Source organism: Vicugna pacos, chromosome 30, assembly GCF_048564905.1.
Source record: "Vicugna pacos chromosome 30, VicPac4, whole genome shotgun sequence".
In the NCBI taxonomy this organism is placed as follows: Eukaryota; Metazoa; Chordata; class Mammalia; order Artiodactyla; family Camelidae; genus Vicugna; species Vicugna pacos.
The window spans coordinates 12,732,551-12,759,956 of record NC_133016.1 but is presented as its reverse complement, the minus strand read 5'-3'; the positions used below and the strand labels follow the sequence as shown (position 1 = coordinate 12,759,956).

General features: G+C 43.6%; 1 protein-coding gene across 1 annotated transcript in view; it reads right to left on the bottom strand.

Annotated features, from left to right (window-relative positions):
* Positions 1-23,346, bottom strand: part of ALPK2 (alpha kinase 2) — a 94,488-nt gene extending 71,142 nt beyond the window's left edge. Inside the window, exons 1-3 of the mRNA XM_006205742.4 lie at positions 23,215-23,346; positions 12,096-12,223; positions 8,971-9,088 (exon numbers count right to left, since the gene is read on the bottom strand). Of these exons, the coding sequence (XP_006205804.2) occupies positions 8,971-9,088; positions 12,096-12,204 (227 nt within the window). The 5' untranslated portion in view covers positions 12,205-12,223; positions 23,215-23,346. The remainder of the gene's footprint in view (positions 1-8,970; positions 9,089-12,095; positions 12,224-23,214) is intronic.
* Positions 23,347-27,406: the final 4,060 nt, after the last annotated feature.

Below are 27,406 nucleotides of genomic sequence, written 5' to 3'. Positions count from 1 at the left end.
AATATACCCAGGACTGTCAGACGGATCCAGAACCTGACGGCTTCCTGCCACCTTCCAGAAGCACCGTGGACTGGGACCCTTCATCTCTTGTCTGAATTACCTCCACTGTGCCCTGTCTCCTCTATAGGCATAACATTCACAACCCAGCAGCCAGCAGCATCCTTTTAAAACCACGCCAGAAAAAAATCATCGCTCTGTTTAGAAACCCTCCTGCATGCCTGCATCTCCTTCAAAGTAGGATCCAAAGGACTCACAGCTTGTGGCCTCCAAGACCCAACAGTCTTGTCTCTGGGATTCATCTTCCACGACAGCGCCCTCCCTCGACCCTCTCCAGCCCCAGGGCCCTCGCATGCTCCCACCTCAGGGCTCCCTTCTGCCCTGGCTACTCCGTCCGATGAGAAAGCTCTTCCCCAGGTGCCAATCCCTTCCCTCTCCCACTCCTCCCCATCTCACCCCTGCTGCCAGCACCGCATCAGAGAGCCCTGCCCTCCTTCCCCTCTTTGCCACCAGGCCCTGTACTGGTTTGTGGGTCTAACGTGTGACTCCACCTCTCACCCCTCGTCCACAAGATCGAGGACTTGACTGGGCTGCTGCTACTTTGGGTTTAAAGCCACTGCAGCAGGAGTTAAACAGAGTCAACTGGCTTCCTAGGGGAAAAAAAACCACAAAGAAGCAATTTGACCGGACATTTGAATAGACAGTGGAAACTGCGATTACATGCCTGTCTACTGCTCTATCAGTTGATTTCAAACCTTCAGAAATAGAAGTTGGAGTAGTTACAGTTGGAAATCCTAAATTCAAGATTCTTAGAAAAGCAGAGATTGACGCTAAACCTTGTTACTCCAGCAGGGAGAGACTAACCACTGCCGTGAACTTACCAAAGGATGCTACTTGCCAGTGTGTCTGGTAACAACAGACCAGCATTATGGGGGCCCTGGGACTGAAAAAGGAACCTCTCTTACTCCTCCTGCCACTGAAGCGATTACAACTCTGTTTAAATAAAACTAGTCCTTTTGGAAAATGAAAAAACAACCCAAAACAAACAACAGGGTCTTGAACAGCCCCTGGCATAGAGGAGGCCTTCCATGAATTGTGATTTTTCAAGGAAGCCCTCACGCTCACCTCTTTGAGTTATACTCCAGCATGTGTGTTCGTGACTTGGTTTTGGAGGACGGCCCCAGCAAAAGGAGCTGCGGTGAGTGACATAAGGGGAGCCGGGGGCCCTGGGGGTATGATCTCGGGTGATCCTAGCTTTGCTCCTAACCAGCTGTTAGACACTCGGATGGGTCCCATGATCATTCTGGGTCTTGGGTGATCTCTTAAGTAAAGGAATTGGATTAGATCAACGGCACTTGACCAATTAAATCAGCATTTCTTGGGAGGGGGACCTGAGCATCCGTATTTTTCAAGAGTTCCCCAGGCGTAATACAGAGCCCAGAGCAGGATAATTCTTAGAGCAGGGCTCCTCCTGCATTAACGTGCACACGGATCACAGAGATCGCGTTAAAATGCAGAATCTGATTGCCAAGCCAGGGTTGGGGCTGGGATTCCCACACTCTGACAAGCTCCCGGGGGCCACGGGGGCCGCCCCTAGTCCAAAATCCATTTTCAGTGACACGGTCTTGGAGTGGCTTCCAGCTCTCTGACTCTCAGACAGAGTAGGGGTGGAGGGAGGTGGGCAGGGAGGTTTCCAGGCCTGATGGGGCAAAGGTGGAGGTAAATTTCACTGGAGGCCTTCGGTTGGGGGAAAACAGGGCTTGTCAGGACAGACACACGTTCCCAACCGAACCTTGTTCTCAGTTCCGTCCCCCCAGCACCTCCCCTCGGGGCTGGAGGAAAACCCCTCACAGGCCTCACAAGGCCTGATTCAGTTCCAGCTCCCTAACTAGGCACCCGCCTTTGTCAAGTGACTTCTCTATGACGTTTGCCTCTAATGAGGGAGTCAGTCAGGTGATCACTTGCGTGGAGGCTGGGATTTCTACATCAGCCAGAGTCGCCATTTTTCAATCCTCAGAAGCATCAGCCCATTTCTGTGATTCTGTGATGACAAAGTAAGACTGAACCCCAGGTGGCCCAAGAACTTCCCTGTCACTGGTCCGCTGTAAGAATGGCCTTTCCAGGGACATTCAGCACCTGTCCAATTTCCAGTGGCCAGTGCACCTTTCTCTGGCTGTCCCACCACTGGGGTGGGGGGCAGGGCTCTAGGACTGACCTGTCACCTGCCCCCAGACTAGCATGGATTTGCGCTGAGAGTCAGCACTGTGGTGGGCACAACAGCCCAAGTCCGACTCCCAGGAAAGGATGAGTGAGCACACAGGAAAAGCTGAGCATCCCATGCCCCGCCCGTCACCACTCACTCCACTGAGACACTCACCTACCAAAGTCAAAATCGGAAAGTGACGACGGACAGAAAATTATCGGCGTGCACAGGGCATCACCCCGGGGACCAAATGGGTGTCTCTCAACAGACCCTTGGGACTCATTCAAGAAATGTTCCAGGCGTGGTCTAAGGAATGGCCACGATGCACCCCTGCTGAATTCATTCAAGAAGAATGCCGCAGGGGCCCGCCCAGCTGGGAACGCAGAGGCCTGTCTGGTGCCGGGAAGGTCTACCAGTCATCCTGAAGACTTGTGACACCTACTTAAGCTCACAGGAACGTGAAGCTCACAAAATGCTTTCCAACCTTGGATGAAGTGACTTTTCTCTCTCAGCCAAGACAAGACTCAGTCATCTTTATTTCTACCCCATGATTCCTTGATCAAACACGTTAATTATATTTTATCCTCCAAGAAGGAAACAACAGAGAAGAAAAATGCTGCCAAACGAAGCTACCATTCTTACCTCTAAACTGTCTTCTTTTTAATCAGTTTCAAAATTATAGTTCAGCACAGGGAACATGTGCAAACTGCACAAAGTGACTGTTATTTATAGAGTCTTCTAAATTTTTGCACTTGTTGATTTAGTCCCTCCATCAACCCTATAAAGCAGGTACTGTCTTTATCCTCATTTTGCAGATGAGGAAACTAAGGCCCAGAGAGGTTAAGTAACTTGCCCAAGATGATACAGCTTGTACGAGGTAGATCTGGGATTTAAATCCAGACAACCTGGTTTCAACTCCTTGCTTTCAATGGTGGATATAATCCCTTGTCCTTTGTAAGTGAAGTTGGTGGTGATACTTCCACCTTTAGCAGGATGTGTGCCTTGAGGTATTTATATTTTTAAGTGATTCACTTATACTCATTTGCCCAGCCTCATTCATGACCAAGAACTCATGTTTTCTTTAGATATTTGGAAAGAATATGGATTCCCCTGGGTATGGACAAAGGCTGAGGGTCCCTCTGGCTCAGACAACAAGCACTTACGAACAACACCCTGCCCACTACAAAGCAGAGTGGCTTCGGGAATATAACAGTGTCTCACGGCTCCTGGGGGTCTGTCTGTCCATCTAGATGGGAGGAATAATTGAGAAGTGTGAGACTTCACTAAAGTCACAGATCCCACCTTCTACAAACCATGCAAACAGGGTTTCTTTTTCTCCCCATTTTTTAAAATTGAAGTATACTTCATTTACAATGTTGTATTTGTTTCTGGTGTACAGCATAGTGATTCAGTTGTACATCTACATACATATTCTTTTTCATTACAGGTTACTAAAAGCCATTGAATATAACTTCTTGCGCTATACAGGAGGACCCTGTGGTCTATCTATCCTGTACATGGTAGTTTGTGTCAGTCAATTCCAAACTCCCAATTTGTTCTTCCCTCCCCTCTTCCCCCACCGCCCCTTGGTAACCATAAATTTGTTTTCTGTGTCTGTGAATTGGGTTTTGAGTATAAGCAAATATGACAAAAATGGCTTCAACCCTGTGTCTGGGTACAGCTCTCCTGTTAAATATCCATTTTCTTCTTGTCTTTGAAAATTCTCCACTAACACTTTTCAAATTCTTCATATAAAATTCCCGGGCGCTAAATACCCCCGGTATTATAAGCTAGGATGGAGTTATTCATTCAGAGTAATTCTGGGAACACAGTGCTTTCAGGGACTGGTAATATCTGGGCACTTACCTGCACACTTTTGCTGCTCATTTTGCATGAATCATCTCACCACATCATCCCCAACATTTGTATAAAGAAACTGAAGCTCAGTGAAGTCAATTGCCTTGCTCAAGGCCACACAGCTAACAAGAAGCAACGCTTATTTGAAATGATGAAGGGGACAGTGGACTACAGAACGTGGCCACTAACTCCTCTCATCCAGTTACATCCACCCTGTTGCAGAGTGACATTCCTAGTCCACTCTTCAAGAGGTGGCACCTGTCTTCCTGCCTCTTGAATCTGGTCTGGCCCTGGGACTTGCTTTGACCCAGAGAATGAGGGGGGAGTGGTGTCTGCGTCTCTGTTTCCTCTATGTATCAGGACACCACTCAGGGCCCCTATTAGTCTAGTTTGATCTCATCTTAAATAATTACACCTGCAAAGACACTATTTCCAAAGAAGGTCATATTCTGAGGTGCCAGGTGAACAGGAATTTGGGGGGCCCTACTCAACTTGTACACACGTGGCTTGTAGTGACTGTGGAGCTCCCTGGCCATGGTCCCCATCAGGCCCTCTGCAGGGTCTGCTTCCAGCCCAGCCCACACCCAGGTGAGTGGACCAGAGAGCAGGCGGGGCGGCTTCCCCTCCCTCTCACCCAGGTGCTCCTGCCCTGTCCACCCTCCCCCCACTCCTGCCTCACTTGTAATCTGGGGCTCACTCTCAGTACCACTGGACATGACTGTGACCTTCAAAAGAGGCCTCCTTGCTGTGGAGAGGAGTGTCTCTCTCTAGGGGTGGGTTTCCGGACAGATTTTTACCTGTTACTTTGCTGCCTGTCTTTAAATTGTGTTCAAAAGAGACCACAGGTCCCTGTTTGTATACACGTCCTGGAAACTTGTTTTCACTATGAGGTAGAAAACATTGATTTGCATTCCCCACCCCCTAACCCCTACGTCTTTTGGGGGAAAAAAAAAATTGTTCTCACGCTACAGTGCAAACCAGACTGTTACTACTGCTGTCTCCCTCCGTCAGAGCGCGTTCTTGGCTTTCCCCGTGTCTTTTGTCTGCCAAGCACACCTGACCTGTGGTAAGGTAAAGGTCACAAGAGCACCCATCAATCTCTCCAAGCAGCCTTGTCTGCCCAAAAGGCGGAGTTTCACAAGATAAGAGTGGTATGAGGAGGAGAAGGCAGGAAGGATGGGGGAAGAGGCGCTCCCGGGTGGAGGAAAGAGGGAGGATCAGGAGGTTGATTAACATGGCGGCAGGGCTCTTGGCCTCAAAGCACACCTGAAATCAGATTTCCTGAGCCAGGGAAAGCCCTTGGGAAACACAGAATCAGGAGATTTCAAATATCTAAGAACTCAGATTTAATGGCTGAAAGACTCAATTCAGGCAGGTAAAGTAAAATACTTTTCTTTGGGGAACTATGAGCTAATAGTTTTGGTGCATTGATGATGGCCAGAAAATTCAACACTGATATAGTAGCTGACAACTAACATTTAATCTTAGAAAGACATTTGCACAAAATACCATTTATGTTCCTAACTAGCACTTAATATACAGGCAGAAGTCAAACTACTTTGCAGATGAATGATCTAGAACATAAAGCATCTTTCATCTTGGACAACACTTGGGAATCACCTGGGCTTCAGACTGAATTTGTCACAGGGGAAGGACAAATGTGAGTGGGTTCTAAAAGCTCCGCAGGTAATGCTAATGGGCCGCGACAGCTCAGAACCACCAGTGTAGAAAGTCAGAACTTTTAAGGACTATTAATACCCGATGTAGCAGGGAAGAATGCAGCCACACCTACTATTATATTGCCCTACCACTACTCCTTGAGTTAGGACTGAATGCTTTTGCCAGTAGATGGGCTACTTCTCAAAATGACAGGCCAGGAACTTGGAAAGAGTGCATTCTGACACATTAAATCTTTCATTTTTACAGTAAACCACTGCCCAGCTGGACTTCAGAGCAGAGAAGGAGGACCCTCTGCTCCTTTCACAGCACTAGGTCCCTTCCTAAGTTTCCCTTCCCTGTGTTGTGCCTCTCCTGTTCTAACCTGCCCGCCTGCCCCTGGGGCTTCATCATGGCCTTCCCTTAACTCCCTACAAATGTCGGTGTTGCCTATATCCCTGGTCCTGTATACACAACAAATAACACTAGCAAACTCAGTTCCTAAATGGTATTCCAAAAGTAAAAGAATACACATTAAGCTTCTCTTCTGGCTTAAAAGTGAGTATAATATTTTAGCTTAGTGTGAGACCCAAATTAATCAATCAAGAAATACGTATTGACTGTTGGTGGGAATGTAATCTGGTGCAGCCACTATGGAAAACAATAAGGAGATTCCTTTAAAACTAACAAAAGAGTTACCAGAGGATCCACCAATCCCACTCCTGGGTATATATCCAGAGAAAACTCTAATTTGAAAAGATACGTGCACCCCAGTGTTTACTGCAGCACTATTTACAATAGCCAAGACATGAAGCAACCTAAGTGTCCACTGATAGATGACTGGACAAAAAAGATGTGGTATATGTATACAATGGAATATTACTCAGTTATGAAAAGAAGAATAAAATAATACCATTTGCAGCAACATGGGTGGAACTAGAGATTATCATACTCCTTGAAGTATGTCAGAAAAAGACGATTATCATGATATTATTTACATGTGGAATCTAAAAAAATGATACAAGTAAACTTATTTACAAAACAGAAACATACTCACAGACATAGAAAGCAAACATGGTTATCAAAGGGGAAAGGGGAAGGGAATAAATTAGGAGTTTGGGATGAACAGATACAAACTACTATACATAAAACAGATAAACAACAAAGTCCTACTGTATAGCACAGGGAACTATATTCAATATCTTATAATAACCTGTAATGAAAAAGAATATGAAAAAGAATACATATATCTACATATATGTACAACTGAATCACTATGCTGTACACCTGAAACTATCACAACATTGTAAATCAACTATACTTCAATAAAAAATTTAAACAGAAATATGTATGGAGTGCTTAGAGGGACAAAGGTAAGAGTGGAAAACATACAAAGAAATAGGGTGTAGATCCTCAAGGATCTTAACATCTGGACCAGGGGTTGGCAAAATACAGTCCACAGGCCAAATCTGGCCCCCAGCTGTTTCTATAAACAAAGTTTGTTTTATTGGGACATAACTATCCTTTTTTGGAGGGGGATGGGGTCTACGACGGCTTTTGCACAATGATGGCAGAGTTGAGTAGTTGTGACCGAGGACTTTAAAGCCTAAAACATTTACTATGTGGCCTTTATAGAAAAAGTTTGCCAATGCTGATCTGAGCAAACTAAGAACCACAACAAGAAATATACATATGGTATAGAGAGACAGATAGATATATACATACATACATACATACATAAGTAGATGCATGGATTAATGTGATAACAGAGAGGGTTCCTGCCTCTAGGAGGCCCACAGTCTACTGAACAGTCATCAATCCTGAGCAGTAAATAAGCACCCAAAGGCATGCCTATGCAAAGGAGATGAGAATGTTTGAGGCTGGACAGATCCATGGGCAACTAGCATTGCCTGTGAGCCGTCAAGGTAGTTTCGAAGCTGAATGGGGTAAAGAGGAGAGTGGGGCAGGCCTGGGCAAAACTAGATTGAAGAGGCAGGAAGTCCAACCCTTGGCTGAGGGGCAGCCACAGCAGTTGGGTTGCCTCCCAGTATACTGGAGTGCGAGGGGAGGAATGGAGTGATTTCTTCACCACTTATCTTCCTCGTTGGACTTGGGGTTTTATAAGGGTGTAGACAATGTTTGTGTTGTTCACTCTGCCCCTGGCATTAAGCAACATGCCTGCCATATAGTAGCTGCTTGATGAGCATCATTTAAAAATTAAGCAATGAATGAATAAACAGATGTCTTGAGTATCAGGTTAGACTCGCTGTAAGCCAGTTGGGTTAAGCATTTCATCATGGTACCATGACCTCTGGTCTTTCATTGAAACAAGAGCATAGAGGAGGAGATAAGAAAGCTTTTATTGAGCAACTACTGTATGTAACAAGCCTTTTACAAGCATTAAATCATTTAATTCACTCAGCCTCCCTTTTACAGATGAAGAAATCTAGTTTGGAGAGGTAAAATAACCAGCCAAGGTCACAGAGTCAGAAAATGGCAGAGCTAAAATTCAAATAGAAATCTTAATTTATTCTCGGATCCAAGGCTATCGACAGGCACCCATGCCTACCAGTCATTTTCACACCATGCTCTGCAGACTCCAGTCTCCTCAGAGCCACTGTAAGGGACATGCAGGCCAATTTAGCAGTGTTGGGGACCAAGAGCACAGACTCCCCACCCCACCACCCCGCTTCAACCACAGTAGTTCTCATTTCCTCTGCTTCACGTACAGAGCATCCTGATTTCATCCAAACACACAGTTCTTAGGGGAACGGAAGAGAATGAGAAAGCGTTGTCCTGGACTGTCCGCTTCCTCAAATAAAGCCAGAAGGTATGGTTTCCGGCATTAACACCATCACGTTTGCTGTGGATCAGGGTCAATCACTTCTGTCCTCCGTTCCTACACAAGGAATGTGGGAACCCGACAGATGTTCCCTATCATCCTTCTTAACTTGCCAGAGAGAACGTGATTAAATAAAAAGCTCACTTAATGAATGAGAGTGGCTGGGCCACCTTGAGTAAAATTCTAGATAGAGTTGTAATTCCATCCATGGCAGCAAATGAGGAGTCTGGTAAGTTACCAGGCAGAGCTCAGCAGAGTCACTGCTGGATGCCTGGGCTGACGACTGCCAACAGCACCTAATGTTAAGACTCCAAAAGCAAACGTGAGCCAATCTTGTGGCCTGACCTCATGGGAACCAGCATAGGACAGGACATAGGGGTCTCAGGAAACAGTCCACAAAGGCACATCCACTTACCAAGAGAGATGTAATACATGAGTGTATTGATTCTTGGCGAATTCATGACTGGAAGCAATGCCACACTCATCTATGGTTTGACCATTCTTATACCAAGTTACCTCTGGCTCGGGCTGACCTGATGACAAATAAATACGAATGTTCGTGTTACGTGAAGTACTTTTAGAAAAAAAACCCATAAAGCTATGAATAGGAATGGGTGATAAACAATAGGGATAAACATCATGGATATGTCAGCTGGAGAACTGAAAAAACTTACTCTCATTGATAAAAATGCATCACTCAGTAAGCCTATTATGTGCCTAAGATGCTGCTGTGATGCGGTGGGTGGGGGGCACACAAAATGAAAAATGCTGTTCCTCATCTCAAGAAGCTGTTAAGAAAAATTATCTGGAAGTTATAAATAGGGCAAAAATGTGGATGGTGTCTTCTTCCAGTGTCACATGGGGGCAAAGGTCCACCTAAGAGTTTTCTAAGGGAATGGACTTTGTTTCATCAGTGATCACTACTGATTAAAATTCCCAGACTTAGTGAAGTTACATGTAAACTTGGAGATTTTTATTCACTAGAGATACAAATCATCTCTGTCTAGCAGACAAGGTAACGCCATAAATCATAGTTTATTGCCCTAAAGGACATTAACCAATGTTCTACCTAACTCAGCAATATTATCCTAACATTCTTTATTCAGTTGCCTATAAACACCCAGTTCCTCAAATGTTCTTTGACCATGTCTTAATACTTTCTGGCTCTCTCTTTACTCAAAGAATTGAATATAATCTTTGAAATGTTCATTTTCATATTTGTATGGGAGTCACTTTACGTTTTTGAGAATTGCACTTTAACGGTGCTCAGAGTTGAGTGTATGTTATGATACAAAAGAGGGAGGAATGAAATAGATGAGCTAAAAGCCATCATCTTCCTGAGGATCAAAGATCTAGAATGGAGCTTTCTCAGGCTGGTACTGTGCACATGTGACTGGTGTCGTCACAGAAACTGACCTTCGCTTTCTCCCTCAGAAGGGGTTCACCCTCCCCTGGTGATTGATGGTTAACCGGATGTAATGTCAATGGGCTAATCTGGTAAAACCCCCAGGAATTCCACTCGCTCCTTGGGACTTTTTCCCCTAGGGACAGGCAGGGCAGGGCAGTTTCCAGTGTGTGCCAGTGAGCTTTCTCCCTGACTTCCATGTCATAGACAATTTATCAAAATTTGCCATCTATACAGGAGGAAAATCCAGTATTTGGAAGCAATACATAATCCTGAATCCATCTCAGGAACATTCTTACGTTTCTGTCTTATCGTAAGGTTTTTGTTGAGCAACCCCAGAGACCAATCAGAGGAAAAATTCCAGGTTCTTCTAAGGCTAGTTAGAAGGGGGAAAGCTAAAAAAAAAAAATAGAAAAGTCGGGGAGGTAACAAGAAAAAGTCAGTAAGACCTGTACCACAGACAGGACCCGAGGATGCTTAGAGCCCCTCTCCCTTCCTCCCTATGTCTCATCTAATTTTGGGTCTCCCAGCTGGGCTACCTCTTTCCTCCTCCAGGTAGGCACCCGCAGGGTCAGTCCCTGGCACCAGAAGCAGACAGACCTGCGTGCAGGGACCCATCTCTGGCAGCAGCCGCTCGGCTGAGTCTCTTTCAGACAAATGACTAAACCACCAAAAATGAGCTTCCCTGAAAAACCAAGGAAGCCGCTGATCACATTTCATTTCTGTCTGTTCTTAGCAGACTCGTGTTCCCCTTTCGGTCAGTTTTATCAGATTCCCTCTCAGGAAGCTTTTAACTGCTCCTTTTTGGTGCGTTCTTGATTTTCATTGAAGCGATCACAGCAAGGGCTGGGGCTGGGGAACTCATTCTGAGCTCGGGCTCCAATTTCTTCACTTCAGACTGATCAGGGCTGACTGAATCCGCTGGTTTCTCAATGGCTGACTGGTTTTTTCCCTTAGTGCGGTACAGAGCTGAATAATCAGCCCCAAACGAGGCTTGCACAGGGAAGTGGTATCTTGCACCTTGTGGGTGGCTCTCTTTTCTCCCTCTACTTGCTGGAAACCTGACCCGAAAATCCCAGCCTTGTTTTTCAAGCCTACCTGCAGGTCGCATGTTGAGAGCCACCTCCAGAACGTTTCACAAGTATCTGGCTAATGTGTGTGGGGACCCGTGGCCACGTTTACATCGGGGCCTCCTAGGGAGACATGGGGCTACTCTGGGAAGTCTCAGGAGTAGACTTGAGCCTGTCCCTCTATCTGGACAGCTCTGGACAAACACTGAGAAAGAGGGGGTGCTCTGCTCTGGGCTTGGAGAGGCTGGGTGCACAGTCCTACCCGCCCAGCATCCAGACCGAAGCCGAGATTTTACTGTGACTCCTGCTGAGGAAATGCAGCCGTTTCAGATGCTGACTCTTCTCCTCTCTGGACTTAGAAAAGGGGATCTGGGAGGAAGGAGTTTTCCGTCTGCCCTCAGGAAAGACCACCAGTGCCTCCCTGTTTCCAAGGATAGGCATAATTCAAGAAAGAAAAGAACCCACAAGGTACAAGATACCATTTCCCCACCCAATTCCTTTGCTTCTATTTCCTTTTAATAATAAATCCTTTTTGTCACACTGGGTACCAGCTCTGGATGAGCTCTGGGTTAACTTATTCTCCAGTCAGGGGAAATTCCAGCCTCCTGCTTTCCCTCCACTGGATGTGTTTGTCTTGGTTTTAACCGTTTCACTGCTGACTAGCATAGCTGAGGAAGGGAAGCCGTGGGGAGGCGAACTGAGCCAGGCTGGAGATGGCAGTCCACAGGGATGGAGAGGAGTTCAGCAAACGGCCTGAAGTGAAGTTATTCGCGCCATTCCCGTGCGCCACAGGAAACTAAGAGTGAATTATCTGGGAAAAGAACCAGTGTCGGAGTTTCCTAACCAAGAATCACAATGTGACGTGAAGATCACTAAAATACGTGTCTAGGAAGTTACTCAAAGACTCTTCCAGGAATAAAATCATAGAGGATTTTGTTGCTTAGTCCGTTACTCAGAACTAACTTCCCAGGTAATTTTCCCAGATGATGTTTAACAATGCCTTTGTGAGCCAAAACACCTGGTCTGCAGGGGAATTTCAGAGAGGGATGAGCTAGTGATGGTTACCCGATATCATGCAGCGAAGCACGGCGTCTGACTTCTCGGGAACTTTCTGGGAAAGCAGCGTAGATAAAAAGCAAAGTGTGCGCCCCCGGGGCCCTCCTGAGTCTGTCATCCTTTCATGCCACAGGAACCTGAAAAATAAAAATCCCTGACATCACCATTTGTTCCTGGGACTTCTCTGAGGAATTCGAGAAACCCCACCACCCCACGAGTGGCCCTTAGGGACAGAAGGAGCTGGTGCTGCTCCCCAGGCCTGCAGGAGGCTGGGTGTGGGCACTCGGGCTGGCGGGCGGGTTGGAAGTCCTGCGGCCGCAGATGACTTTCGGGCAGGAAAGTCTGTTGTGTTGGCGGGGGTGGGTGCTGTCCTGGGCGTTGAAGGGTGTTTATCAGCACCCCTGGCTTCGACTCACTAGATGTCAGTAGCACCCCTCCCTCAAGGGGTGTTAATCTGAACTCTGCAGATGATGCCAGGGCCCCCAGGGAGGGCAGCCCCAGTTTGAACCACTAGTCCTAGTGGACGGCAGGGCAGCTAGAGCCCAGGCTGAAAGGGAAAACTGCAGGATGCAAGTGCCACCTCCTTTCTCTTTCTTCTCTCTTCACAGTCTTTTCCGAATGGACTCAAAAAGCATGTGCACATGTGCCTCCCCACAAAGGAGTTAATTAAACGCAAAGGAATCACCGGATGGGAGGTATTTCTCCAGGTGAAACTGGGAAATGACACTCCTTCCGAGCACCAGGCAGGTGCCCCGGGAGGCCAGTGAGTGAGCTGGCATCTTTGAGCAAGCACATATTCATGAGTACAAGTAGGCACGAACACTTGGTGAGTCACCAGGTATGTTATTTCACTTCATCTCCTTCAATGACCGAAAAGGTCAGTAAGACCATCTACATCTTACAGACAAGGCAGCTGAGACTCAGAGAGGTCCAGCCACGTTCAAGATCACACAGCTCCAGGGGTCACTGCCTTGGGGGCCCCATTGTGGCCGCACAGGCTGACACCTTTAGTGTGCAAGGCAGCCCCAGAGCCTCTCCACGCACACCTTGTGGCAGCCCTAAGACCACAGGTCTGTCTGAGCCCAGAGGACCCTCTCCACTCTGTCCATGGCATACAAGCACCAGCACCACGCTGCCAAACCTCTCCCTGGAGAAGCTCCAAGCTTGGAAATAACATCTCACTCTGTCCAAGCAGTAGAAATTTAGAGAGAGATCTAAATTCTTCCATTTAGAATCATCCTCCACGGAAATATATTTTGTGTATTTATTTCTGGAGTGGTAAATTTCTCAAAGATGAGGACTGTGCAACTTAACATATTTTGTATCTCCAATTAGTATATTGATTTGGACGTGGCATGTAGCTAGAGTCATCCACGAGAAGCAGTGGACTGGGAGTCAGAAATTCTCGTCCTAACCTTTCCCTTTGTCACTTTTGAGAGGCAACATAGAATCAGTGGCTGACAGCTCTAGAGCCAGGTACTCTGTGTTCAAATTCTGGCTCTAACCCTCACTAGCTCAACAAGTAGGTCACAACCTCTCTGTGCCTGTTTCCTTATCTGTAAAATGGAGGCATAATAGTTGTGTACACAGATTAAATGAGTTATTGCCTGTAAACCACTTAGTACAATCCTCAGAACACAAGTTAAGTGTTCAGTAAATGTTAGCACTAATTTTTTCTTAAGTATAGCTTCAAGTTGGAAACACTAGCTCAGCTGACTCATTCACCAGCAGGGATGCAGATGTATCTGTAACACTTTTGATTCAACAGCTTTAATGAGATCTAATTCACAGAGCACACAATTCATCTATTTAAGGTCTACCGTTTGATGGCTTTCAACATAATCCAAGTTAGGCAGCCATCACTACAATGAATTTAAGAACATTCTCATTACCCACCAAGAATCCCACACTCCTTATCTTTTACCTCCTCATCTTCCCATCCCCCTGCCCCCAACACACGCACGTGCGCGCACACACCCCTACACACATAACCCTTGTCAACGACTAATCTACTTTCTGTCTCTATGGATTTGCCTATTCTGGACATTTCTTATAAGTACAGTCAAATGATCTGTGGTCCTTTGGGACTGGCTTCTTTCACTCAGATAATTTTACAAGGTTCATCCATATAGTAACATGTGTACTTTAGTCCTTTTTATGGTCCATCTGCAACCCTTCTTAGGAGCAGCTGTTGGTGCAGAGGGGTACTACCTTAGCTGTCCACATACCTAGGAGACATACCCAGAATAAGGCGGTGAGGAGGTGGGAGGTACAAGAGGGCAAGGGAGAGGATCTCATGGCTGGAAAACTCTCCTCACCAGGAGGTAACCCCTACTGAAGACTAAATCCAGGACTTGTTACCTGCCAGGGACAAATCTACGTCCTGCCATTTACCTGGTTGAGGCATTGAGCATGTTTCCTCATCAGTAAAGGAAGAGAATGATAATGTTCTAAGAATGAGAATAATGTTATGTAAATGGCCTCGCAAGGATCTGTGACAAAATTGGTTTTCAAGATGGTAATCGGTAGACTTTAAGGAAAGACTTTGTTTGTGTCATCAATTTCCTTTTCTGCTGTGGGTTACCACAATGATTTTTTTTTAAGTGATACACCAATTAATGTCTAAAAATTTCTCCCTGTATTTCACAAGACATGACTCCTCCCATTCCTGTTCCCAGGGGCCACTGCTGTGGCTGGAGAAGGAAGAAAGGACAAATCAAGCTGTCAAGAGTTGGGGGTGATATCAAGAACTTATGTGCCATCTCTGACTCCTCCCCAGGTGACAGCTCCCTGACAGCAAAGTCCCACAGGTTACAACACTGACAAACACATTATTTGACTCATGCAGTCTGTTCAGTCATCACATATCCCAGCCACAGGGCACTGACTATAAGGGAAAGGACAGTTAAGTCAGGCTGTGGTTCATGTTTCATCGCTTCTCCAAAGGTGAGAACCCTTGAAGACAGATTTATCATTCTCTGCTAGAGATGGATAACCAGTGAATTCCTGAAATCAGCAGAGGGGCCACAGTGAGGTTCATGGACAGCTTTGGAGCAACAACCTGTCAGCTGGAATGAACACAAGTTTTGCATGTTTTCGTTTCTGTTCTCTTTTTTAGCTGTGTGGTCCAGGCCAAGTTGCTTTCTTTTTAAAAATTTTGTCTACCTTTAATCATACAGAGTCTCAAATGCATACATTGGTATTCTTTAAAATATACAGAAAGATGAAGTCTTTCCCGCACACTATCCCTCCATCTCAGTACTTTCCCAAGAGGAAGGGTTTGCTATCCTTCCTGGCATTTTATGCATATAGTCCTCTAAATAGATATATATAATTTTGTTGTATGTACATCATTAAATTGTACATACTTGCCATGCAGTTGGCTTACCTTACTTATCAAGTTTTGGCAGTCTTACTATGTCAATCCAACTCATAATGGACCATATTATTTTTTTTAAATGCTTGATGATATCAGGATCCCATAAAATGGCAATACCGTGTTTAATCTGGCTATTCCTGTATTGATGATGAATTGCATGGCTGGAATTTTTCAGACTTACAAATGTTCCTCAAAAAACATACTAGTACATTCTTCCTTGGGCACGTAAGTGGTTCTCTAGGCTGAATACCAAAAAATGGAATTGTTGGCTAAGAACATTTACATACTTCATTTTGATAGATACTCCAAGATGGGCAGGACCCTTAACAGACCAGGAGAAGGATGCGGTGATGAAAGACCTGGATTCCTGCGTTCAGAATCTCAGCTCTGCCAAGTACTAGCTTAACTTCTCTCTGCCTCAGTATTTTTTTATCTGTAAAACAGAGAAGAGCCGTATCTACTTCATCTGGTTGCTAGGAAAACTAAGTACAGACAAAGCTCTCTGGAATAGCATAGCAAGCACTCCATAAGTGTGAGCTGCTATCTAGAGCTTTCGGTTTAACATCAGCAAAATTACAAAAATACCTTCCTCTCAAATTAGTGGAGAATAAGTAAGAGGTAATGGGAGAATTCTTTGAAGATTTAAAGCCCTCGACTGATGCCAAGTTTGACTTTGGCTAATCTGCACCACACAGATAAGCCGGTGGCGTGGCTGCTGTCGGCAGGAAAGCTGCTGTCAGCTGAAGGGGTCAGGGAAGAGCTCTGAGCCCACAGACAGATAACGGGTAACTGGCGCTCCCTGGAGCTGACAGGGAAGCCAGCTGTCAGTGCCTTCTCACCGGGGACAGGAGGAATTAGTCCTGATTATCCAGCCTGATCCAATGGCAGTTGGGTTCCTGAATTTGCCATCAGTCACTCCAGATTTGGGTGCCACACCCACTGTCACTTAATACCCAGTCCCATGTTAGGGAAAAGCTCCTTTCTCCAAGATAGGTCCTGGAAATTGGGGTGGGGGAGCAGGGAGAAACAATGAACATGTTTGGGGTGCCTGCTACGTGTCAGTCCCCAGGCTGGGCACTTCAAAAACATCATCTTATGTAATCCTCACAGTCAAACTATCACTTGGAAGATAATGACTTGGAAGCTTAAGGTGACTTTAAAGAGCTGGTGTAACAAACCTAATTCCTCACTGCCTGCAAGTGGCAGGGGTGGGATTTGAGTCCAGATTTTTTGGAGCTTAAGGGTTGTGCTCTTTCTTGGGGATGATTTTAGGGTTGTATGTGAGAAATCGAGGCAAAAAAAAAAAAAAAGCCCATGAAAAGATGCTCAACATCACTAGTCATTAGGGAAATGCAAATTAAAACCACAATGAGATAGCATTTCACACCCACTAGGATGGCTATTATAAAACAGAGAGTCAAATGTGGGCGAGGATATGGAAAAAAACAACCCTCAAACGTGGCTGATGGGAATGTAAAATGGTACAGATGCTTTGGAAACAGCTTGGCAGTTTCTTAAAAAGTTAAACATAAATTTACCAAAAGACCCAGAAATTCCATTCCTAGGTATCTGCTTAAGAGAAACGAAAACATATGTCCACACAAAGACTTGCACATACTCTTAGCAGGATTACTCATAATAATCAAAAATTGGAAATAACCTAAGTGTCCATTGGAAACAACCTAAACATACAACTAGTGAATATAGACAAAATGAGATATAGTCATATGATAGAATACTATGGATCATAAACAAGAGACCATGTATGATTCTATTTATATAAAATGTCCAAAGGAAGCTATAGTGACCAAAAGTCAGTTTGTGGTTGCTGAGTTGCAGGCAGTGGGGAGAATACGATAAATGTACATGAGGGATCTTTGGCAGAGGAGAAAAATGTTTTAAAACTGATCTATGGCAATGGTTGTGCAACTTGATAAATTTAACTAAAAACGTCATTGACCATTATACAATATGCAAAATATGCCTCATTACACTTAATTTTTAACATAGAAGAAGGAAACAAACGAATAAGCACCTAGTATTCATTGCAATGTTGCTTGTGAGAGCAAAAGATTGAAAGCAACCTAAATGTCTATTAATAGTACATGGTTACAGTATATCTACACAATGGAATTTTTAATTTTTAACGGCAATGAATGTTATAAAAGAATAAGGCAGTTCTATATGCACTGATATAGAATAATCTAAGATAGACTGTTGAATGATATTAAGTATAGAAGACAGTGTAGAGTATGCTATCACTTACATAAACAAAAAAGAAAGATTATGTATTGTAGTATGCTTATTTGCACACATAATAATTCTAGAAATACCCAAAACACTGGTAATCTGGAGGGGATGCTATTTGAGAACACTGATTATCTCTGCATAGCCTTTTAGATATTTAAAATTTATATATGTTGCCTACCAGGTTTCTTGATTCTGATTTTCAACTTATTATGGTGAATGGATACATTCCTCTGCCTTTCTTCTCCTTGTCCTCCTCCCTCACAGTCAAGACAGGGAAGAGAGGGAAGATTATGATGCTGTAAACACATAGAGCATGACAATGTTGTGATGAGACCAACCTCGGTGCATTAATTGGTTAAAATCACTTTGGTTTGGAGCTGAATGGGTGAACTGACTGTTGTGGCCAGTCTAGGTATATTATCATCAAGGTCATCACCAAGAACACGCATGGTGAAGGAACCCTCTCTCTGGTTCATCCTCCACATCCTCTCAGGCTCCCTGCTGTGTCCTCAGGCTCACCTTCCCTGCAACAGAAACCCCAGAGCAACTCCGAGTTATCTCTCTTTGGAGACTGTTTACTTTTAATTGACATAGAGGTGACACCCTGTGGAACTTCAGGCATCTGCCAGGGTAGGGGAGGACCCGGGAAATATTAGTTTCTCTTCTGTCCCACTCCCTGCCCTGTAATAGGCGAGAATAACACTGCCCTGGGTGTAATGAACTGAGCCTGGATTTATTACGAACCAACCACCTCTCAGTGAACCTCTCAAAGAAAGCCAGCCATGTGGGGACGGGGCACACGGCGCTGTGGTGTGTTGTTCTCACCTCAGCCACCTCCTACCAACATCCTTCAACCCAGTCAGTCAGAGAGTCTTAGGAGAAAACTTAATTTTTGCCTCCACTTGCTTTGTTTTCTGAAAAACTTTTTAAAATCTATTTCTTTATCTATTTTTTTTTAAATAAGGCGTGCCTTAGAGTTAAGAAGCATCATACCCCATGGTTCATTCCATTCAAAGGCAGGACTACTCTGTGGAAGAATATTTTAACTTGTCTGGACTGAAGTTTAAAGCAAGCCCATCCTAAATACCCGAGTATGAATACTGTCCATTGCTCAACTTATGACTGAGGGAAGAGACATACCATGTCTTTCTCCAAAATATCCAAAACCTTCCAAAGTGGCGATTTTGCTTATCTTCTTACCTCCATCCCATGCCTCTGCTATCACTCAAATCTGGTGATGGGAGGGCTGGACCGTGCCCTTCCTGCTCTGTAGGCTCTGATTGGTCTAAACTGATCAAGTACTCTTGCTCGGTGATTGGTTCAGTCACCAAGGTCTAAGCCAATCAGCACTCGGCTTTCTGCAGAAAGTAGTTCAGTGGTGATCCAATCAGTGCAAAGCTTAATTCTTTCACCCAGTCCTCTAACCTGGAAAAAGAAAGCGCGGACCCTGGGAGAGGGTGATACCATTTGAGACTGAGAAAGCCTGCGTGAAGTTGAAACCAAAGCACACAAAAGAAGCAGGGTCTCCAGAAATGTAGAGACCAGAGCTGGGGTCCTGATCAAACTTTGGGACCCACTTTTTTAGTTGCGGGAGCAAGAAGTCTCCACTATTGTTTAAGCTACTTTGAGTTGATTTTTGATTGTTACTTCTAGGAAGCATACCTTCCCCTCCATGGTGTCTGAACTTCCTCCCATTAGTCCTCCGTTCCGCATCTCTATGTCGGACGTGCCTTCAACAAGTTACAGACAAAAGTAAAGGCTTGAAGATTAGATGGCTTAATCAAAGAATGCTTCTCTGAGAAAGTTCTGGAGACAACTGTAGCAAACCTAACCTAGCCAAACGAATGTATGATTTCCATTGTCATCCTGTCTCTTTCTGCCTTCCATGTTTTGTTTTTGTTGTTGTTTCCTTTACAGGGAAAGACCACCTTCCATCTCTCTGTGTTCAAATCCCACCAGTTTCAAACCCCAGTTCCAGTGCTAACTTGTCCTTAAAGCCTCCCCTGATAGCCTTAGCTGGAAAGGCAGCCCCTTCCCAAATAACGGACCGCTCACCTCGGTGTGGCCTCCCCACACTCAGTATCCCAAGCAGGCTCCTCTGCAGGCTAAAACTCCTGGCGGCTTTATCATTTGTGTTCTCCACAGCCGTTGCATATTGTGGCTGGGCCTTCTGCATCTCTTGAGAAGTAGGCAAGTTTTGTTTTGAAAGGAACAAGTGCAAATAGGTTTTCTTCGGAAATTACAGGCTAACGAAATGGCTAAAGCGTTGGTTCTCAGCGTGCTGGTCCCTGGACCACACCATCAGCATCACCTGGGAACTTGTCAGAAATGCAAATTCTTGGGACCTTCAGAATCAGAAACTCTGAGGGTAGGACCCAGGAACCTGTGTTTTAATAAGCTCTCTAGATTCTGTTGCACTTTGAAGTCTGAGAACCACTGGACTAGGGGAAGGTCTTAAACTACTGAAGAGCGAATAGGCTTGGCTTTCTAAGAGCAAGATTGAAAACCAAGTGAAGGTCAAGGTGAGCTGGGGAGCCCCAAGCGTGCTGGGAGCAATCATGGAGGAGATGGCCCTGGGAGGGGTAGGTGCTATGTATTCAGAAGTGAACTATCCAAAACTGACATCTCTTCAACCTGTGTCCATCTCTTTGACCTGATGTCCAGAGTCTCCTTGTGGACAGGAGGGTGTGCCAGGTGGGTGTGCATTGGCAGAAACCTCAGTGAGGGCTCCAAACCTTTTCATGTGTTTTCTCTCATGTAGTGTTGGCGTTTGTTTTTTCATCTTTGCCAACCCTAAGATGACATGATCACTTTCTCCCAAGTTTCTTTACATTTCTGAATTTCCAGATGTCCTTTTTGGCAGAATTAAGCCCAGACTAACAAGGCTCCTTGCAAACCTGTCAGTAACTCAGAGACTTTATCCAGATACTCTGAGGTCCCTGGACAGAAGTTGTAGGGTATCTCAATAAAGACGTTAGGGGCAATAATAAAGATGTTGATACAGGTCTTTGGAACTGTCCCATGAGCCCTGCTTGTGATTCTTGTCCGCCCTATCCCTCCATGCCTGTGGCATCCTCACCTCAAAACAGGCGAGTACCCTGTTTGTTACTAACCTTCATCAATGACTTTGAAATTTCAGCCGTGGCTCCTAAAATGACCCACCCAGGTATCATCTCTGCTCAGCCACCCATATGGTGAGCTCATTTTTGAGCATTCTCGCCCCCACTCAGAGCCCCCTCAACTTACAATGCCTATTGTCTAAGCACAAAGGGAATTAATGCAAGACTCAACTATAATCTTTAAGGAAAGAGGAGTCTGTGCCTAAATTTTCATAACAATCATAGATATCATCTTGTATGCATAGATTAACCTTTACCTTCCATTCCCATAGATTCACGAAAACTATTTAAATATGGTACTGATATGTACTAAAAAGCATCCTTAGATGATGTTGATAGATCTCTACTTTGCTTTTTAGATAATAAATTCACCATCAACCATTTTCAGGCAAAAACAGTTTTTCTTATTTACTGCAGATGCATTCTAAAATATAATAATCTTTTTTCTTTGGCTCTCAAACATTTTCAAACATAGAATTTGCTTCAAAATATCTGATTTTCTGTAAATTTTGTTTAATCATTGCACTGTGTCAAAAGTGTGTAGTCTGTATTACTTTCTCTTTTTTTAACGGGGGTACTGGGGATAGAACCTAGGACCTTGTGCATGCAAAGCACGCTTTCTACCATTGGGCTATTACTCTCCCCTTTACTTTAGTAGTTTGTTATGAAAGCATCTGAAATTTTAGAGGGAAAAAAAAAGAGAGAGAGCGAGAGAGAAGCTTTTTAATTAACCAAGAGGAGGAACTGGCTTTTGTAGAGAAACTACCATGCGACTGATACTTTTAGGCATGTTTACTCATCTAATTTCCCCATCAATCCTGTCAAAGTGGATGTTCTGATCTTCATTTTGCAGGTGAGGACACTGGAGTTCAGACTGGCTAGAAACTGTGCTAGAGTCAGGACCTGGGTCCAAATCTGCCTCCAGAGCCTGGTTCTTACTCCTGGACTCCACCCTGCTCCCCCCACCTCTGCCCGGATTAGGACACCTGACCATCCTCCTTGCAGAGACTGATATCGACACGTAAGTGTGCAGGGGGGTGATTAAAAATGAATTAAACTGGGCAGGGGGATGTCTTTGCAGGTGATGAAAATAGGAATTCTACCCTACCTAAAAATCTTCCCCAAACTGTGATTGAACGTTTTGCAAAAACTTCAAGGGATGATGCAGTTTGGGAGGTAAAATACATTTGGTTTGTTTTACATCAGGATTTACAAGAACTGATCATGCTTCTTGACCATCAGTGCCTTTGAATACAAGATCTGTCAATTTGTCCATTCAGACGGTAGCTCACAACATCGTGGGTTTCAGTTCAGAAGCCTCACAGCACAGAAGCTCATTCGATTTACTCTTAGTTGGCATGCTGCTATAAAACATCCCTTACCATTCCCAGTTAACTCATCTTCAAAAATGAAGGCTACCTTTACTTAAGGAACGATTGTGGAAGGGAAATAATCAGAGAGAAGCAGCTCTAAATGCTCCTCTTGCTTTCATCTATTTTTAAATGATTGCCAGATGTCTGTAACTGACACCCTTAATCAGTCGTTTCAAAGTCTGGATGCGTCCATCAAAATGTAACGTGAGGGTGGTGCTATTTTATCAATCTCTTGGGGGTTGACTTTTTGCCTTAAATTTTTTTTTAACATCTAACTACTCAAGTACAATGTCATACCTATAGTTAGCAATACTGTACTATATGCTTAAAAATGTATTAACACAGTAGAGCTCAGGTTAAGTGTTCTGACTACAGTTTTAAAAAAGGAAAGAAAATCCCTTTTAACGGCTCAGTGAATGCATCAGCCATCTTGAAATGCCAGATAGCTTTTTAGCAACTTTCATTCCTGTTGTCAGAAAAGATCCTGCTGTGTCCGCTCGGAAAGTGGAGATTTTCGATCATCCAGATAATCCAAGTAAAAGGAATAACTTTTGACTAAAATGCTCAAATATTTCAAGCAAAAGCACCTGGGCCTGAGTTACCTGGGTCGTTACCTTAGGTTTTCTTGTGACTTTACTTTGAAAAACCCTCACAAATCCACTCTGAGTCATCCTGTATGTTTAGTTTTTTTCCTAATTATTGAGATAGCCATGATTTGAGGGACTCTTTTAAAATTATTGTCAAGCCAAAATAAACAAACTGACATTAAAAAAAAAACCAACAATAATAGTTTCTCTAAAGGGCTCAGAATGGACCTAAATTAAAAAAGGAGAATTTGGACACTTTAAAACCCTTTCCACACAAATGCACTCTAGAGACCCGACTTGTTTCTTTCTTCTAGTTCACAAGGAAACAATCTGCTTTGTTCCCTATTGCAGAAAATGTAAACCACTACATCTTTAAAGCACAGCCATTCCATATGTAATAACCAAAGTCTCGATACTTACTTTTCAACACTTTTTGTCCAGGAAACGTGATAGGAGGGCTGGCTCGGCTGTGGGCTCCCCAGGCAGTGTGTGAGGCATTGGTGGGGTGTCCCTGGTCCCGGAACTGGGGATTCAGAGGAGTTACAGGGTTCAGGGTCTTTTCCAAAGTTTTTCAAAGCACAGCTGGGTCTGTTTCCAGCAAAGTTCCTATCTTCCTAAGAGGGAAAATTCCGTGCCTGGGGAAGTTCTGGAAGAAGGGCATTTTTTTTTCCCCTGCCCTTGCATGAACTAGGTCATTGCTGAAGCTGGAGAATATTTTTTAGCATCACCGTGATGAAACTTGAGGGCTGTTTCTGCAGGAGGTACAACACTTGTTGACGCTGCCGGGGAGGCCTTGGCAAAGGGGCCTGGTGAAATGCAGCCCCAGGGAGCTGATGAAACCCAGACGAGCTGTCACGATGGCTCGGAGACAGCAGCATTTGGCAGAGCCCATGCAGGACCTCAGGTTCAGGTGCTCGCCTCTTAGAAAAGCAAAATCTCACTGCTTGTTAAAGCGATTAAGGCAGTTCTCCTAGCAAGGGTCTATCAGACACTTGAACTACACATAGGAAACCCGTTGGAGGGGGGAGGGGACGGGAGGCAAAAATAAGAGTCATATGTTGTTCATTTAGAGCTGGTATATTATAGTCATCGCTCTCTGAAGTTCTCTGAGAAAAGCAGAAGCCACAGCAAGGCAGGATCCACCCTCTTCCCCCAGGGGTGCCCTCCCCTCCTTGTCACCCCACCTTTCTCTCTCTCTCTCTCTCACACACACACACACACACACAATTTTCTCTCTTTGTATTTTGACTGCGGTAGTAAAAAGAAAATAGGGGAAGACCATTAAAAATCCACAGAAAAAAGACATACCATGAACTCTGTTTTTTCAGATTGTCAAGAATCATTCATGTTGGCAAAGCACACTTTGTAACGTGGGCATTTTTTTTTAAATTGGATTTTGTCCAAATCCGAGAAAGAACATAGAAAATCCAGAAGTATGCCTCTATAACCACTTTGCCTCTCTTTGCAAAAGTATTTTAATGCCCCATACCTGTAAACTGACAGCTTCGAAAGAAACCTCTTAGGAGACTCAAGGCTAAAATTAGTTACCAGCTTCGAATGGGTGACTTTGAAAGGGACATAGCTGTAAATATTCACCCTGTGCTGGGCATGATAATCCTCAAAAGCAAACTGTGTTTATGTGACACGGTGCAGGCATCACTATACCTTGAGGGAATGGAATTTTTCATAAGATGAAAAATCACCTAAAATTAAGAAATATCAAGAAGTATATGATTGATATGTTCTGGTTTTTTCAGTTTTATCTTCATTTGAGAAGAAAGCTATTGAAAGCTGAGAGACTCTATTATGGTAGCTCACAGCGAAAAAAAATGTAACAATGAATATATGTATGTTCATGTATAACTGAAAAATTGTACTCTACACTGGAGTTTGACACAACATTGTAAAATGACTATAACTCAATTTAAAAAAAAAGAAAGAAAGCTGAGAGACTCTAAAATAATGATACTCTCTTTGGGAACCGGTCTCTAGGAACTGCAATGGGATGCAGAAATTAGCAAATCTTTGTGATTGTGGATATCAGTTGGTTTTATCAAAAGCCAGATTCTCTTCACAGAGGAAGGTGGATAAGAGGAGATAACTGTGAGGTGAGACTGAAGAGAGAAAGAAGCTGTGCTGATAAAAACTAAACAAGAGGGGAGGGTTCAGCTTAGTGGTAGAGTTCATGCTTAGCATGCACGAGGTCCTGGGTTCAATCTCTAGTACCTCCAATTATTATATATAGATATATATTATATATATATATATATATTATATATATATGTATAAAATTATACACAATAAGATAGGATAAAGCCAAAAGGGAACCAGTCTCTAAACACAGTAGATAAATATGATGTGCTCTTGAAAGAGTTGCCTGGAAGTGCTTAAATGGAAACGTTGACATTCCTTATGAAACTTATTTTTGTTCTTCACAAACAACTTGAAAGACAGACTCCCTAAACTCCTGTCATTCATCTCCTAGTAAAACAAAGAAGCAGAGGATTTAAATATATATGTATTTACATAATCAATTTGCCCGGATTTATCGGTCATCCCATTAGCCGGCAGGCATAGAATTTCTGTTGTAATTCTTACATATGGGGGAGCAGGAATGGAAGAAAATCAGAAACAGAGACCTAGGGAGTAAGCTCAGGCCAGGTCACTGTTTTGAATTTTCTACGATTATTCAAAGGAAGGGCTAGAAGGAGACAGAAAAAGGGGGGGAGGTTGAAGAGAAAAAGGAGGGCATATATTTGTGGCCCTCTAATAACATCAAAAAATATGTAGTTGTGATGAAAAATAAAATGTTTGGCATCATTCCAAGTAAAGCAGTATGGAATATACAAAATATGTTTAAGTAATCTCTCTTTCTGAAGCTATAGGAGAAGGGGGGAAAAACCCTTAACATGAGCGATTTCTCACCTAAAGAGCAGGGCTAGAAATGTATTTTTGCATCAGATGTCATTTAATTGCTTCTCTGAAAGGCCTTTGGGGCTTCGTTATTTTCCTTGGCATCTTGAATGAATGGGTGCCCTGCAATTCACCGGCCACTGTAGGCTTGTTGGGGACTGGGATCTTGTCAATTTTCAACTCATCTGACTGTTTCAAGCAAATTCATTCAGTTCTTAAGCTGCTCTTCACTCTCATAACTTGGGCTTAGATTGGTACATATGAGGGGTTTATCTCTCATCTTCTTCCTCCTGGCACAGAAGGTCTTCGAATTTCGTGTTGAACAGTACAAGTGATGAATGCCCTTCCCAGCAGAGCACATTCTTGGCTGAGGCTTGGTACCAACCACATGTCAGGGAAGATCAGGTTTTCTGCCAAGGTCCTGGGGCCAAGTTGGAACTGAGCAAGTCAGTCCGGCTGCAGGGAGCAGTCAACATTTGGGGAAAGCCCCCACCCGCCACCACGGAGAACCCCTATGCAGGGTCCAGGGGTTCTCAGAGTTTTTGCACTATATGTAGTTCCCTGCTCAGTGGACGTGATCTGAATCAGGCCTCTACAACCTTCATTCAGCCCTCTATATTTTAAACGGCTGCTAGTCACTCAGGTAGGTCAACTCAACTGGTACTCTTCCCTAAAGAACAGTGTTGAAAGAATTAGTAATATAAATAAAACTCTGTTCTCTCAGTGTTTTTCATCACAGGGAACAGAGTTCTACAAAATTCCATCTGAGAATATGAAGTTAAAAAATATTTGCAAAAAAAATTTTAATGAAATTTTTTTCAGAATTCCCATATCCAAGAGGAGCTTTTCCAAACATCTGACTGTTGCTTGAAATTTGCAATTCATTTTTCCTTGAAGCATCAAGATCACAAATAGTAGTTGGGTTCCCAGGACACCTTACAGAGGTGTTCAATCCATCATGTTTCTAAAGTACCCAATTTCAGCTACCTAAAACCACAAGTATCAAAACCAGGTTAAAATTCAATTTAACTGCATATGAAGGTCTAAGTACCTGAAAAAAAAAAAAATCCCAACTTCCATGATAAAATTTTGGCAGAGTTTATTCCCATGCTTCAGTTTCATTTTTAAAATAGCCACACACACACACAAACACACACACACACACACACACACACACACACAAGTGTTACAACTCTGAGAACAGGAGAAAAATTCCAATTTTCACAAATTTGTATATTGAGTCCTAGGCCCAATTTCACAAATACTAAGTCAAATGAATTACTTAAACAGTGTATGGAAATTTAAATTTTAAAGAAATATTCGTGTATGTTAGGCATAGTATATATTTTATAAAAATTTCCTTTTAAGGCTTTTCTTTGGATTATAAGAACAATATATACTCATTACTGAAAATCATATACCCAGTACTAAAAATTTTTAGTATTTTGCTTTCAAAAATTTCAAATCTCCCACCCCACCCAAGATAACCACCATTTTGGTATATTTCCTCCTCTCTTTTTATTTTCCCTTTGTGCATGCTTATACATACAATTTTCTTTTTCTTGTCTTTTTTTTTTTTCACTTAACATGAACCTCTCATTAAGAATTCTTCAGGAAAACCTATATACTATTCTATCAAATGAATGTATTATACTTTATGTAGGCAGTGTTCTACTGGTAGATATTAATATTGCTTATA